This window comes from Microtus ochrogaster, chromosome 8, assembly GCF_000317375.1.
Source record: "Microtus ochrogaster isolate Prairie Vole_2 chromosome 8, MicOch1.0, whole genome shotgun sequence".
NCBI lineage: Eukaryota > Metazoa > Chordata > Mammalia > Rodentia > Cricetidae > Microtus > Microtus ochrogaster.
Genome location: NC_022015.1, coordinates 66,341,935 through 66,356,612, shown reverse-complemented (window position 1 = coordinate 66,356,612; position 14,678 = coordinate 66,341,935). Strand labels below are relative to the sequence as shown.

General features: G+C 39.0%; 1 protein-coding gene across 2 annotated transcripts in view; it reads left to right on the top strand.

Annotated features, from left to right (window-relative positions):
• The window catches only part of LOC101993615 (protein FRA10AC1 homolog), a 30,215-nt gene extending 15,775 nt beyond the window's left edge, over positions 1-14,440 (top strand). For both annotated transcript variants that reach the window (XM_026781730.1, XM_005352205.3), the window contains exons 9-14: positions 1,230-1,343; positions 3,079-3,121; positions 5,076-5,191; positions 8,011-8,049; positions 13,058-13,136; positions 14,139-14,440. In XM_026781730.1, coding sequence (XP_026637531.1) covers positions 1,230-1,343; positions 3,079-3,121; positions 5,076-5,191; positions 8,011-8,049; positions 13,058-13,136; positions 14,139-14,181 — 434 coding nt within the window. In that variant the 3' untranslated portion in view covers positions 14,182-14,440. The remainder of the gene's footprint in view (positions 1-1,229; positions 1,344-3,078; positions 3,122-5,075; positions 5,192-8,010; positions 8,050-13,057; positions 13,137-14,138) is intronic.
• Positions 14,441-14,678: the final 238 nt, after the last annotated feature.

Below are 14,678 nucleotides of genomic sequence, written 5' to 3'. Positions count from 1 at the left end.
GATAGATAGATAGATAGATAGATAGATAGATAGATAGATAGATAGATAGATAGGCAGACAGACTAAATTAAAAATATGTATTAAGTTCGTCATCCTCTGCTGCACAGTAAGTTTGAGGTTAGTCTGGGTTACATGCAATAGATTATGTTTCAAAAAGCTGAGTTATGAATTAGCCTTTTAGATGTTAATGTTATAAATTCACTTTGGCAGTCTTTTGCATTTTATGAAAAGGATTTTGTGGTTTCTGTTTGTTGCTTAGTATAAATTATTGTGGTGGAAATTGTTGTATAAATCATTTTTAGTTTTTCTTTTTCTGACAAAATAGATAATTTTTAGTTGTCCCTTCACCTCCAGATCATCAGTTTTTGTCCTGGTTTAGAAGTTTCAGATATATGATAGAACAGTCAGATGTTAAAATTTAGTATGTCAGGTTTAAGGTTTTAAAATGTTTTTTATGAACATTTTTGCTAGAACTTCAAGTAAAGAATGTAATACTTGAGAACATTAATTTTAATATTGTCATTAAAGAGTAAGGACTCAGATCTAAGAAGAAATATTTTGGGAATGATTTCTCCTTCCAGGGTTTTAGTGAGCACACTTCATGTTTTCACTTTCCCAAGTGCAAGATTTTCTAATACGGACTCAACTACATTTCTACCTACATGAACAGTTTTTCATCAGGAGTGCTGTGACTGGTTTTTGTTTGTTTTTGTTTTTATTTTCTTTCCTTTAAAAGTTCAGCTCTTGAGGTCTGGTAACACAGTCTGATGGTTCCAGCTACCATTTGGGTGATGAGACAAGATGTCTATAAGTTCAACTTTGACCTATAGAACAAGTTCTAGGTCAGCTGACGCAATGTTGCAAGCAAACCAGCAAGAAACAAAAGAGCAGGGATGTGGCTTAGTGGTAAAGCACGTGCTTAGCAGGCACACAACCTGGGTTCAGTTGCCGTTGCAAAAGGAAAAACCCAAATCATCTCTTTGATTTCATACAGCATCATATATGATGCTATAATTATTATGGTCAATTATTTTTAATAATAAGCTTTGTTATAATTAATTATATATTTTTGAATATTTATTTTGCATCCTATTATATTTATTATTTATTTTACAATTTTTAAAAGAAGGTTTTAGAGGTAATAGGTTTGTAGGGTTAAAGTTCAGAGGTCATAGGTTTGTATGCCAATAAGTCATTTGTCCTGGCTAATAGTCCTTTCCTTTTTGCAGGTCAGTTTTTTTGTGGAAATAAACGTTGTGATGAGAAAGAAGGCTTGAGGAGCTGGGAAGTTAACTTTGGGTATATTGAGCACGGTGAGAAGAGAAATGCACTTGTTAAATTAAGTAAGTTGAGTTTAGTGGAGATGTGGCGGATTTCTTCCACGATAATCTTTAATTTGGAATTGGAAAATGTGTAGATTATTTACAGTTCAATTTTAAAAGATTCAATGCTTTTTCCTGAAAGTGCTCTTTTCCCCTGTAGTTTCCCCAAACCTCAAAGAAACTTTGAGTCTAAAATTTTTAGCATTTTGGTAGCACTTTGATAAAAACAATTCTAATGTCAGATTTCTAGCTGGTAACGTGTAGAGTGAAGATCTCACGAAGTTGAGAATGTCACTAGATTGTGTGTCTACGTGACAGTGTCAGAAAAGGTGCTGTGGACCCTGTGGCTGAATGTGTAGCTGTCATGTGGCACGGACAGGAAATAAGCTCGCTCTTTGACAGTCAGTCGAGATTTTAGGAAAGATCCTTTCAAAGACGTTTTTACCTTGCATACAGTAATTTTACTTAATAATAGGTCTCACAATGACATTTTCATGCCTGTGTATAATAATATATGTTGCTCATCCCAAACCACTCACTCTCTTTTACCCCTCACCTCCTGGCTGTCCATTCTTCACTAGTCCTCCTACGTGTCTTGATTTTTGTTTTTGTTGGTGGTCCAATGAGTGTAATTGGGGTTACTTACAGAACACAGTGAGGGACTATTTATAGCTGCATGGAAGGTACAGGGCCTCATGTGTCTCCCCCACTCTCACTTAGCTAGTGCAGGTTTTCAGGTACTCAGGACTGCTAAGCACTCAAGAGTGTAGTAGCCGTGTCATGCTCAGAGGACAGTGTTACACAACATACCATGCAACCTCTGGATCTTAATCTTTTCCCCGCTTTCTTGTTGATGTTCCCTGGGCCTTGGAGGGGTAGGACAGATGCCCTGTGCAGAGCTGAACACCCACAGCTGGTTATTCTCAGCACTTGGACCTGTTTAAGTCTCTGCAGTCATCGTCTCTCACTGCAAAAAAGTTGACCACAGCGCCATTCTGTTAGTGTTATTATATGCATATTATGACATCATGTTATTATGTTAGGAGATATCTTTGATGTCGGATACTAATTCTGCCTATGAGACACAATGGATGGCACTTTTTCTAAAGTCCTTTTAAAACAGTTTTTCTGGACCCAGCAGGGCTGATACACTGTGAACTTACATAGACTATGACAGCATACGTAAGACCAGCACAGGTTCAAACTAGACAGGGGAAATGGGTACAAAGTCCTGATCCTAAGCAAGAAGCTATTTGTAATTGAGAACCGAGTACAGAGAGGGGGGCAGTTCATCTGGCACAGGGTCCCTCACTGCTCGTCTGGCTGGTGTGGCCTGCCCTGAGCAGTGGAAGTCCGCCAGAGTTGGGGGCAGGGCCCAGCAGTGGGGCAGAAGGTGAGGTGGGCGGTGTATGTAATTGATAGCTGCTGTGGCAGGGAAAATCCATTGTCTTCAGTGAGTCATACCTTTTCTCTGAGAGAAAGAATGTGAAGCGGGGTGGGTGGAGGGGGTCTCTTGGAGAAATAATATAACCAAAATACATTGTATGAAAAACTTTAAAAACAAAGCATTGTTAAAAATATTTTCAACTCTCAAACATTTTAATATAATTTGAGGTATAATGTTAGATTATTTTCTTCATACTATTTCCTATATATAGCAAGGGGTATATAGAATATGAGAAATCATAACTAAAATAGAGTGACAATATAGTCACACAGGTTCAGAAGTTCAGTGATATATGTTTTTCTCTTTTAGGATTATGCCAAGAATGTTCCTTTAAATTAAATTTTCATCACAGGTAATTTTTTTCTTTTAAAATACTATTTTTAATATTTAGTAATTTAGACCATACTCATTGTTTTGTCTAAATCTCAATTTGGAAAGTGGATTTAGTTTATTGTTTAGAAAATAGAACATTATTGTGTCATTCATGGAGCCAGACATCCACTCTACCTTGATCCAGCCAAGCAGTTTTGTATGTGAACATCTGTGGGGGCAAAGATGCCCTTTAGGAGAGCTGTTAGTTTGGAGCCAATGGCCAGACACTGTAATATTCTTAGAAATGATATTATAAAGCAGACTACATAGAATGGTTCTTAGAACTTTTAAAGTTCAAAAGTAAGTGTGTGCATGCATGTGTGTTCTGAAGCCAGAGGCAGACATTGCTTGTTGTGCTGTCCGACTTTTTCAGCATTGCTCTTTTAAGACAAGGCTTCTCACTGAACCTGGAGATTGCCATTTTTGACTAGTTTGACTGGCAGGCCATGGTATTCTCCAGTCTCTGGTCTCAAACTTCCTGCCTCTTAACCCTAAGATTATTAGTGGACATGGTTACACTGACATTTACGTGGATTCTTGGGATTCAAATTCAGATCCTCAAGTTTGTACTGAAATCTTTTACACTCTGAACCATCTCTCCAATCCTCCTTGTTACTTTTAAACAGTCTTTTAAATAGAGTTTCTCAGTGATACAACCGTCATTGGTCAAGTCAGGCTCCTGTTAAGTCCACAGTTATGTGGACTGTGTCTGAGTTAGATAGGAGCACCACTGGCCTGTACCATGCATGCATAGGAGATCATTGACCTTGGTTTTATTGGTTTCATATTGTTGTTATTTCTTTATTGTTGTTGTTTTGTTTTTGAGGCAGGCTAGCCTTCAATAATAATGTATCTGAGGCTAGCTTCAAATTTGTGATTCTCCTGTCTCAGATTCTTGTATGCTGGCATTACAGGTATATACCCCCACACCTGGCTTAAAATGGGTTTTATTATAAGCATGTCTATATAGTGTTATAGCTGCTACAAATGAGTAATAAATTCTTTTTTTTTAATTTATGTATTATGTGTGTGTATATCTGCAGGCCAGAAAAGGGCACCAGACCTCGTTACAGATGGTTGTGAGCCACCATGTGGTTGCTGGGAATTGAACTCAGGACCTCTGGAAGGGCAGGCAATGCTCTTAACCACTGAGCCATCTCTCCAGCCCCGAGTAATAAATTCTTAAAGTCAGCAGATGTTTTGTTATATGGGCAGCCAGCCCTAACCTTAATTTCCTTTCTGTCAGCAATGCTGAGAGAGACTGAAAGTCTTTTGTGATTTTCTCTTTTGAGTGTCATCAAATCTGAAATGACTTTGATAAAAGAAAAAAATATGATTAACTGATGTGACAGCATGATAGCATCAGCAGGGATGTCTTAATCAGGAGTCTGCTGAGAAATATTTGAGAGCTTTTTTTCCTCGTGTTTCCTTCTTAAGCAGTTAAAATTAATTGTTTTTCATCTATTGTACTGACTAAATTGTAAGAAGAGGTAAAGCCAGAACAATAAAAAGGCAAATTATAAATTGTCTAATGCTGAGAGGTAAGTTAAAAATCAGCACTTTCTCCATTCCCAGATCCCTTTCCTCTAGTCTGTATTCTGAGAGGAGAGTGTATTCTCACCATGTCAGAACCGTCACAGCACTTGCTTCTCCTCGTGTTTTCTCTGCTCGGTGGGTGTGGGTCTCTTGCTGGCGGAGGGCTGAATAAAGCTGTCTTATTGTGTGGAGACTCATGAAATAGTTCCCTGTCTCTGTTTAGGCTTTATTATCTTACAGAATTATCTTAACTTGTATATTTACCTAAAATATTTGCATACTCATTCGAAGTTCTTTATTATATAAATTATTTATACTTTAACTTTTTTAATTTGTTCAATTTTTTTATAAAATAAGTTGAAAAACTTAACTTCAATATTGTGTTGTTTAACATAAAGGAGAAAAGAAATCAAGTCAAAAAAAAGGAAGGCTAAAACCAAGATTGAGTGTGACGATTTACCACGTAAGAAATCCAGATCATCTTCTTCAGAGGCCTGCAAGGGGAGAGATGAAGGTAAAGGAGGTTTAAGAGCTCCTCATTCCGGGTGTGAAATGCAGTCTGTGTGGTGCTGATCAGTCTCGCTGGTGGTACAGTAGAACTGTGTTTTGTAGCAAGTAAAGTAAAGTGGTTGAGAAAGCAGATGTAGGTTTATCGTCACTTAAGTTTTAAGAGCAGAGTTGGCTTTGATTCCTTTTGGGCAGGTACAACATATCACATGATACTGCAAGCAGTGTCAGTTCCTGATGTTTGCAAGCTGTGTTACCTAGAGGACACACCAAGCCTTTGAGCTTACTTTCTCCGTGTATGTTGGGTGATGTGATGAACACCCACCTCCATATTTGTCTAGCTCAAGCAGAGTCAGAATGAGAATGTGAAGGCGCCCAGAAGTGTAAAGCAGCTTTACAGTGTGTCACTCAATCTAAAGTCATGACTGTACACCTAGCATACGGGCTTAGGAGAAAACCAAGATAATTTGTTAAAGAATTTGACTAATACCTGCCATGTAATTAGCTATTGTAAAGGTTACTTCTAATTGCTATTTCAGCATCATTAGTTAATTGGCTGTAATTTCAACTGCATCACACTAGGTGGGCAATGCAAGATTCAACTAAATTTAAACTAATGTTAATATAAGATTTGGACAGGAGAGGGCTCCCTTGCTCTAGATAGGAAGATAGTTGGCCGAGGTGCATTCTTACATGCATTTTTCCTTCTTGCGTATATAGTACATAGTATTGCTGAGTTGCAATGGATGGTTAGTAGAAGAACTGTTATCCTGTCATTTATTGAGAGTTGACATTTGAACCTGAAAGTCTTTTAATGTCTTTCTTAATTATTTCCTAACTCCAAAGTAAATCTTAATTAATAAATGTGAAAATCTCACTTGAGTTTAAAATTTATTTATTGTAATACACTAATATCGTAATATACCATTTGAAAATTTGCTTATATTCATTATTGCATTAATAATGTTGTTACCTTTTGCTGTAATCATATCGTGTAATCATTCAATTAAGGAAGAGCTCATCTCTACCTAGACCTTCTTAATTTGGCATAAGCTTTAATAATATTTAAACATCACAGTTGTGTATGGCATTGACACTGCTTATTTATCCAAACCTAGACATCCTTTCCCCGTTATGTGAGGCTGTATCCTTTATAGCTTCATGTTAGATGATAGAGTGTTAATTAAGTGAGTGGCTGGCGGACAGCTGAAGCCCACATGGATGGATGTGTAGAGAGGGAAGTAAGACAATAGCTTGTGTGTGAAGAGCGGTTCCTTTTGCAAATAAGGAAGAACAAAATCCTTAGATATAGATTCACTCTCTTGGCCAAAGATTCAAGACCGTCTCTCCCCGTTTCCCTTTCTCTCAGCTACCTCACCCTTCAGTTTCAGTTCAGCTCAGTTGGAAAGGCCCTTCTTAAGACCGTCTGTCTCACTTCCCCAGACTAGGAATGCACAGAACCCTTGAAATAATTCATTTCTGTGAGAAGGGGTTGTGTGACTGTTTAACTCACCCCCTTTCTAACACTGTAGGCATTTAGTAGATGTTAGGTGAGGGAGTCCTTCGGTGAATTCGTAGTTGGAGAAACTCCAGAAATCAGTCCCAGATTTATAATCAAAATGATGTTCTGGAGTTCTTGCTTTTTGATCTACAGTGCTCTGACCAGCGGTGTTGATCAGTTGTATGTTGGTCTGAAGTCACTGTCTGAGAGCTCTGCCCTGTGACCTGTGTTGGTTGTGGCTTTGCTTCAGTGTCTCAGGGAAGAGGAACCCAGCCCACCTACAATAGCCCTTCACATTTCAGATGGTCGTGTTTGCTAGAGCTTCCCCTGACGTGTGGCCCCAGCCTACACTTACCAGTTTGGTTCTGATGATGTCAGGAGGCCCACAGAGTCGGCCTCACTTTTCCACCTACATTGGGCACATTCCCATGCCTTTATCTGCACTCTTGGACCCCTTTGCCTCTGAAAGACAAACACTTAGGCTTCTTAGCCCTCTACAGTTTTGTTAGGGTGTCATTCTGTCACCTCTGCTTTTTATTTCGTCACCCTCCAGAAATGTCTCCCAGAGGATTTTGTAGAGTGGTCATTTAAGATATAGATAGATGGTGGTGGTGGCCCACACCTTTAGTCCCAGCACTCGGGAGGCAGAGGCAAAGGGATCTCTGTGAGTTTGAGGGCAGCCTGGTCTACAGAGGTAGTTCTAGGACGGCCATGGCTACACAAAGAAACTCTGTCTCCAAAAACAAAATACACACACACACACACACACACACACACACACACACACACACACACACTGTGTACTTTTCGCTTCTTGTCTCCCTCAGTAGTTACTGCTGAAAAGCTGTGCTTTAATAGCCCCCATGACTGGACAAGGTTGGCTGTGGTGTGGTTCAGTGGTGGAGCACTTGCTTTGCAGCTCCAACTCTTCACCGCCCCTTCCGGCCTTGGAAAAAATGTATATTTCTACACTGTTCAGTGGAAGGGCTGAACATCTCCACAAGGAAAAAGCAATATTATTATTATCAATTTGCAACCTGTGAAGTATTTTTAAGTCATGTGAGACTTTTCCTAGGCTCTCGGATTTTTAAGTTTTATGTTAGCTATCCCAGGCTTTATGAACACACTATCTAAAAGGACCTAACATTTTAATTGAGGAGATAAGACTAAGGGACCTGAAAGATTAGAAAGTAGTAAGGTTTTGTTTGTTTGTTTGTTTTCGAGCATAAGAAAAACCAAATTTGTGAAGAATTAATGGTTTTATCTACAACTGTCAACACCACCCAAAGATGATTCTTGGTAAAATGATGCTGTTTTCCTTTCAGGACATTCATCCTCAAAGAAGCCAGAAGATTCTAGAAACAGTAAGTATCAAGCTTTTCTTTCTCAATAGCAATATGTAGATTCAAAGCATTTGTGATTTGTGGTTTTTGTTTGTTTCCTACTCTGATAGGAATTATATTTGTTTTTGTACAACATGAGAAGAATCATAAAGGACAAAAAGTGAAGATTAATTCTTCAGTTAAAAATAATTTGAAGTTTCTTATTTTAATTATAGAAAGCACCAGAATCTTTTTAATAAATATCATTCATAAACATTTCAGTTTCACACTGCAGAGTGTGCAGGAAGAGATACAGTTGGAGTGGGGAAGGAAAGGCAGTTAAGAATTAGAGATTTCTCACTGTACCTGAGTCTGAGCGGCCCTGTGGCTCTGGACTGGAGGAGCTGCTGCTGTGGATGGTGCTTCAGTTTTACCACTTAGAGTAAAGCAGTGATTTTACTGGATGACTGCTACAGATCCTTTATTTCCCTTGAAATACACCCCAGGTGTGCACAGTGACTTACAAAAGTGTATAAGGTTGTTTTAGAATTCATGATGTGGGAGTAATGGGAAACAAGGTAGAATAGCAGAATAAAGACAGAGGAAACGTGTATGTTTTACCAAAGCACAATACATGACTGCAAAGACAGACCTCGGCTCTGTCACTGTTCTACCCATAACTAAAGCAAGTAATGAAATCAACAGCAGAATAACAGTGCCATTGTGAAGTAATAAAGAGACCTCAGTGCGTATTTAGCTTTTTCCTGGAAGCTTTGAGGGAAGAATCTCCTGTAGGATTATAAAAGGGAACATACATTTATAGGGTTTTTTTTTAATGCTCTGTCTGTGATAGAGAAAACTAGTTTTATTTTTTAAATTGTAAAGGTTTATTTTTATTATTTTTTAACTTACATATGTGAGTATATCCACTTAAGTGCAGGTGCCATTGAAGTGCAGAAGAGGGCACTGGCTCCTTGGAACTGGAGTTCTAGATGGTTGTGAACTGCTGAATGTGGGTGCTGGGAACCAAACCCACGACCTCTGAAAGAGCGCACTCTTTACCACTGAGCCGCCTCTCCAGTGCTGCTCCTTCCCCTGCATTTTTAAAATATTTCTTTTTATTGCTTAAAATTTTTAATGTATTTATTTTTGAGACAAGGTCAAACTATTCTTGAATTCATGATCTTTCTCTCTCAGTCTTTCAGATTTCTAGAATTATAGGCATATATCACTGTGTCCAGTTAGAGGACATCCATTTGTGGTGAGTTAAGCTCTAAACTATTCACTAGGTCCCCTGGGAACCAGAGAACTCAAGAAAATTATTCAAGGCTAAGTAGTTACTGTCAAAGATAGGGTTAGATTCAAGTCTGTAGTCTCTAACACAGTACCTTTTTGCTCTTTGGTCCATTATTGATGAGTTAATATAGGTGTAGCCCTATTATTTACATTGTAATTTTGACAAAATGGATAGATAGGGAGGTAGACAGATAGACAGACAGACAGATCCATCTTAAATGATTGATCTGTCTGTGTCTTGCTTCTTTTGTAGAATGGGTGTGTAAACAGGCCAGCTTCATTGAATTATTGTGAAAAGAGAAGACACCCACGCACAAGGCCTGTGCCGTACACAGAGGAAGTCCTTGATACCTGTAGTTCTGTTGCAATGCCAGACGTTAAACAGAGTCTGTATTTGCTCTCTAGAATTGATCAGATCAAAAGTTAATGCCTGTCGTTTATTATAGTTACTGTAGACATTCACCATCTCATCAGTGGAATGAGTGTTTAGTTACCATATATATCCATTCAGGAAAACCCAAAGTATTTAAGCACCCACACTAAGGAGAACATCAGAGGCTTGAGTAGATGAAACACGAGCAGCCAGTGTGTTAGAACTGAAATTGTGCTCTGAGAAGATGCTGGCACAACCACAGATGTTTAGTGGAGGAAGGTGAAGGGGGAGGATGAGGTCGTAGAAATTGGAGGCGTTTGGAGGCTGTTACTATGTGGGAGATTTATTTTTGGTGATTGGTCACAGAACTAGAGTCTATAGATAAAAATGGCCTGAAGACATATTTTTGTCTCAGTTTAAGAAAAACTGCCATTTGGAATTGTCTGACAAAAGGAATAGAGGAAGTGAGCTGTCTCAGGAGACAGACTGCACGCTGCATGTTATCAGAAGTGTTACAATGGATGGGTTCATTTTGGAGGTAGAGTTGAATGAAAATACTGCCAAGCCTGATGACCTGGGTTCGATCCTCGGAACTCACATGTCCTCTGACCTGATTACTGCAGAGACTCAACAGTGATGCTGTAAGGGTGTCATTGTGTATCAACCCTTCTCCTTGTCACCCCTGCTGGCTGGTGTTTGTAGTGACTGTCACCTCAGGGAACCAGGAAGTTTTAGATTCACAGGGTAGAAGGGACTTTACAAATCATTTAGTCTAGTCTATACATTTGTTTCCTGAGGCATTTTAAGGTGAGTTAACTTTTTTAAAGTAAAATTGCATTATCTGGTATCAGGAAATTGATGTGCAGGGCCGGATCAGTAGTCCAGTTGATACAGCACTTCCATGAAACAAGAGAAACTAAACTCGGTCCTCAGAGCCCACTTTAAAAACAGGGCTAAGGTCAGCTCAGTAGGTAAAGGTGCTTGCCACCAACCTGACAGTTTTAATCCCTGGAACCCGCATGGCAGTGGGAGAGAACTGATGCCCACTGCTTGTTGTCTGCTCTCCATACTGTGTCCTGCATGTGCATGCCTGCATGCGCATGTGCACAAATAAGTGTAAAGAGAAATGCTCAGGTGTGGTACCACACACTTAGAGTCTTCCTGCTGGGGAGTGGGGACGGGCAGATCTCTGGGTCCTTGTAGCCAGTCTTATCTGCATAGTGAGTTGAAGGCCAAAGAAAGACCCTTACCCAAAAACAAGGTGGACAACACCCAAGGAACAGCGCTGACCTCTGGCCTCCATGCTTTTCCATGCATGCACACACACATAGAGCTATAAATACACTCACACAAAGGAAATTGGGGAGAGGAAGCTGACTTGTGGAAAATATTCTTGGAAGGGAACAAGAGTAAGCAACAGCAGTTTGTAGTGTAAAACTTTTTAAAATCAGCTGCTAGGTTTGGAAGGCCCTGTAGATTCTGTTCTCTGACATCTTAACAGTAATGCCGGAGAGATGATTTTATTAGGCATAATATTTTCTATTATTTCTAATCTCAGTGAGTGGAAGATTTTATTCTTTCTTCTTGTGTGATCTGTTCAGGATACTGGGAATTGTAGTGATGGCTGTCACAGAACAGACACCTTCCTCCAAGACGTTTTAGTTTCATCACCATGTGTACATAGCTCATTAGACTGCACCCTCCCCCTGCTATTTGTTAAAATCAGTGCCACAACAGGTTCAGTTAGGATCAAAGTTCAGGCATACACATTGATTCAAGGATCAGAGTCCAGCGGGTAAAAGGCTAGCACCACCGTGGCAAATCAATGCTGCTTTATTTTTGTACTGTGCTGTGCTGAGCCGAGGGACATTCTGTACTGGCAAGCCAAATCTGGGTTAAGTCAGAACTGCAGTGTTAACTCCTCCAAGGGGATTATCTCCTGCAATGTCATTCTTGACTTAGTGTCTGTTAGTCATCAAAGTCATGGAAGTTAAGGTCTGTAAAGAGCACATTGTGTTAGGGTGAGCACATGGGAGACCCAGCCTCTGTGTAAAACAGCAGTTACCTTACGAAAAAACATGTGCCAGACATTTATAAAAATGATGCTTATTACTTTAATTATAACAGCTGTTCAAAAGAGTGGAAACTGAGTAACCTTTTTTCTGGAGGAAAGTCTGGCCCTATAGCTGCTTTAGAGCGCATGTTTGGTTGCCAGTGGTGCTACTTTTAGAATTTGATATTTTGTTTGGAATAGGTAAGCACCTAGATAAATGCAGACAGTAATGTGCACTGTGCAACAAGAGAAACAATTCAGCTGGGCTGTGGTCCCACTATGGAGCCCTCGCCAGCATTTTTTAAGACCCTGGGTTTAATCACTATCACTGACCCCCTCTATAAAAATAAAAAAAGAAAACAGCCTAAATTTCCACTATTCAGGAATTGAAGATTGGTTAATCAAAATTTATATAACTGTTTTTATTTTGTTTGTTTGTTTGCTTAAAGCTTTTGTGGGACTAGAAAGATGGCTCTGTACTTGAAGCATATAGTGGTCTACAGAGGACCCAAGTTCAATTGCCAGGACCTTTGTTGGGAGATCTGACACGTCAGGCTTCTGTAGGAACCTGTGCACACATGTGCATCATTAAAAATAAAAATAAATTCTTTAAAAAGTTCTTAATTATAAAAAACCTTTGACATATTTATATATAGTGAAGGAAAACTGTGCTATCACAAACCTTTTAGAGTTACAGAAAATATACACAGTACAATCAAATTTATTTAAAAATGTGTATGTTATGTGTCATAAATTTATAAGGGCCAACCAGACTTAAATAATGATTGTATTACCTGTAAGCTCGGAATAACTTTTCCTCTGTACTTTAAACATTTCCAAATCGCTCTTATTTTAAACAGTGAGCACTTATTACCTCTAAAATAGTAAAAATAATATATTCCTCTTTAAAAATACTAAAAAGTAGACCTCAAATGAATCACCTAATATTCAACTGAAATTTACACAGTGTTGGATAATGTGCAGACAAACCACCCGTGATTAACTTGGTGACTCCTCTTCAGTGACAGCCGTTGGTCCTAATCCAGATATGGTCTCTATGTGAATCTTAATTTCACTTCTCTTCTATGACCGAGGAAATAACTAAATCAGCTGCTAGTTTTGTTCAGTGTTACATGGGGAAGGTGTTCATAAGATGTGCCCTTTTCGCTGAGACTCTGGTATTTCTTGTATTGTTTAATTTTTAAATTATTGTATCTGGAGGGATAACTTAAATTTTCAGGGAATTGTAGAAATTGCTGTTAAATTGCACTGGTAAATGATTCAAAATGTGTTATGTTAAAACAAAACATTTTCTTCTAAATGAGCAGGAAACACTGATGAGGAAGACAGTGCTTCAGAGTCCGAGCTCTGGAAGGGTCCCCTGCCAGAGACAGATGGAAAGTCACAGTAAGTGCTAGATTCGTAGATGCTCCCTTCTGTGTCTGCTTAGGGGCTGTGGATACAGCTGTTCTTGGTATCTGCTAATGAAAATATTTAATGCCATGAAAATTTAGTGCCAAAGACTCCCTTCCCTGGCAAGGTGAAAGTCTATTACCAACCATTGTTCTTGGCCGTAGAGAGGCTGTGGGCCCAGCATCAGTTCACTGGAACAGACAGCCCTCTGTTCCTGCCTGGACTCCCTCTGAGGCGGCTGCTCACTTGCATCTAGGACAGCCTGTCCCATGATGTTAATTCTCAGGACCCATGCTGAGGAGCCCCATGGAGGTTTACACAGCTGTGGAAATCCTTGCCAGCACTCACCCCAGCCTCCCAACAACAGATAACTGGGAGCACTTGCTCTCTGCCGCCACTGACTTCTGACCCAGGGCCGCTTGGCCTCTTGAGGCGGGCTGCAAACGCTGCCCTTATTTAGCGCTTGACGCTCCTCTCAGTAGTGACAGGTTCTACTCAGAGTTCTCTTCTTTCTCTTAGACATAACCCTTACGAGTACACGTACATATTTAATATTTACTATTCTCAAATGTCCTCATAACCCTGAGAGTAAGACCTGTATTTTTTTAAACATAGTTTCTGTTTCATGCATTTCTTAAGGAGATTAGAATTTGAAATTAGAATTTGAACAGAGAAGATAAAAAGTCAACCAGACAAGCAATGTTGTTTCACAAAAGTATTTCAAAGAAAACTTGAGGGCTTTTGAGAGAGGTACCAGCATGTGAGATATTCCAATTTTAACAATTTTGAGAATAGAAGATTATTTAGAAACTCAGAATTATTTGAATTATAAAAACATATTGCTATATAGAATGGTCAGCTCTTATACTGAAAGGATTTTATTTTTATTAGTCTCATATAAATGTATCTTAACTTTTTACGCTATTGATTTTTTATTTAGTTTTTATTATTTTGAGTACTCTTGAGTATAATCCATGTTTGTACTTTTTTTAATAGGGAAGAAGAATTTGATGATTATTTTCAGGACTTGTTTCTGTGAACTGAGAGAGCGCATCATTCCTTGGTGAGGAAGTGTATTGTGAAACTCCGTGAACTTGTCCCTGCTATTGAGTCTGGACAGCCACCAGGACAGACTGTTTCAGACACTTCCTCCTTCACTTGTGTAGCGTCTCAGTTGCTTTTCTACAAATCTGTTTTGTCCATAGCTCTCCAGTATATGATACACTGTTTTAAGTGACATTTGAACATGAGTGGTTGGCAGTAAACTGTAAATAAATTATTTCGTGTCTAATTTTAAATGGTTAGTGTCAAGAGTTTTTCCTTTTATTGGACAATTGTTCATTTGCTCTGTAACTGCTGGCCCAGCTTCTGTTAGGCATGAGGCACTGTGCTGAGCTATTTCAGAAGTCATTTTGCAATCCTTTCTGAACTGTCAGAAAATAGTAAATTAGTGTCAGGTGTACTGATGTTAAATATTGTGTAAAAGTTTCTCATTTCTTAAAGGTGTTCTTCAGCTTACCACTTAAGGAGAGCAAA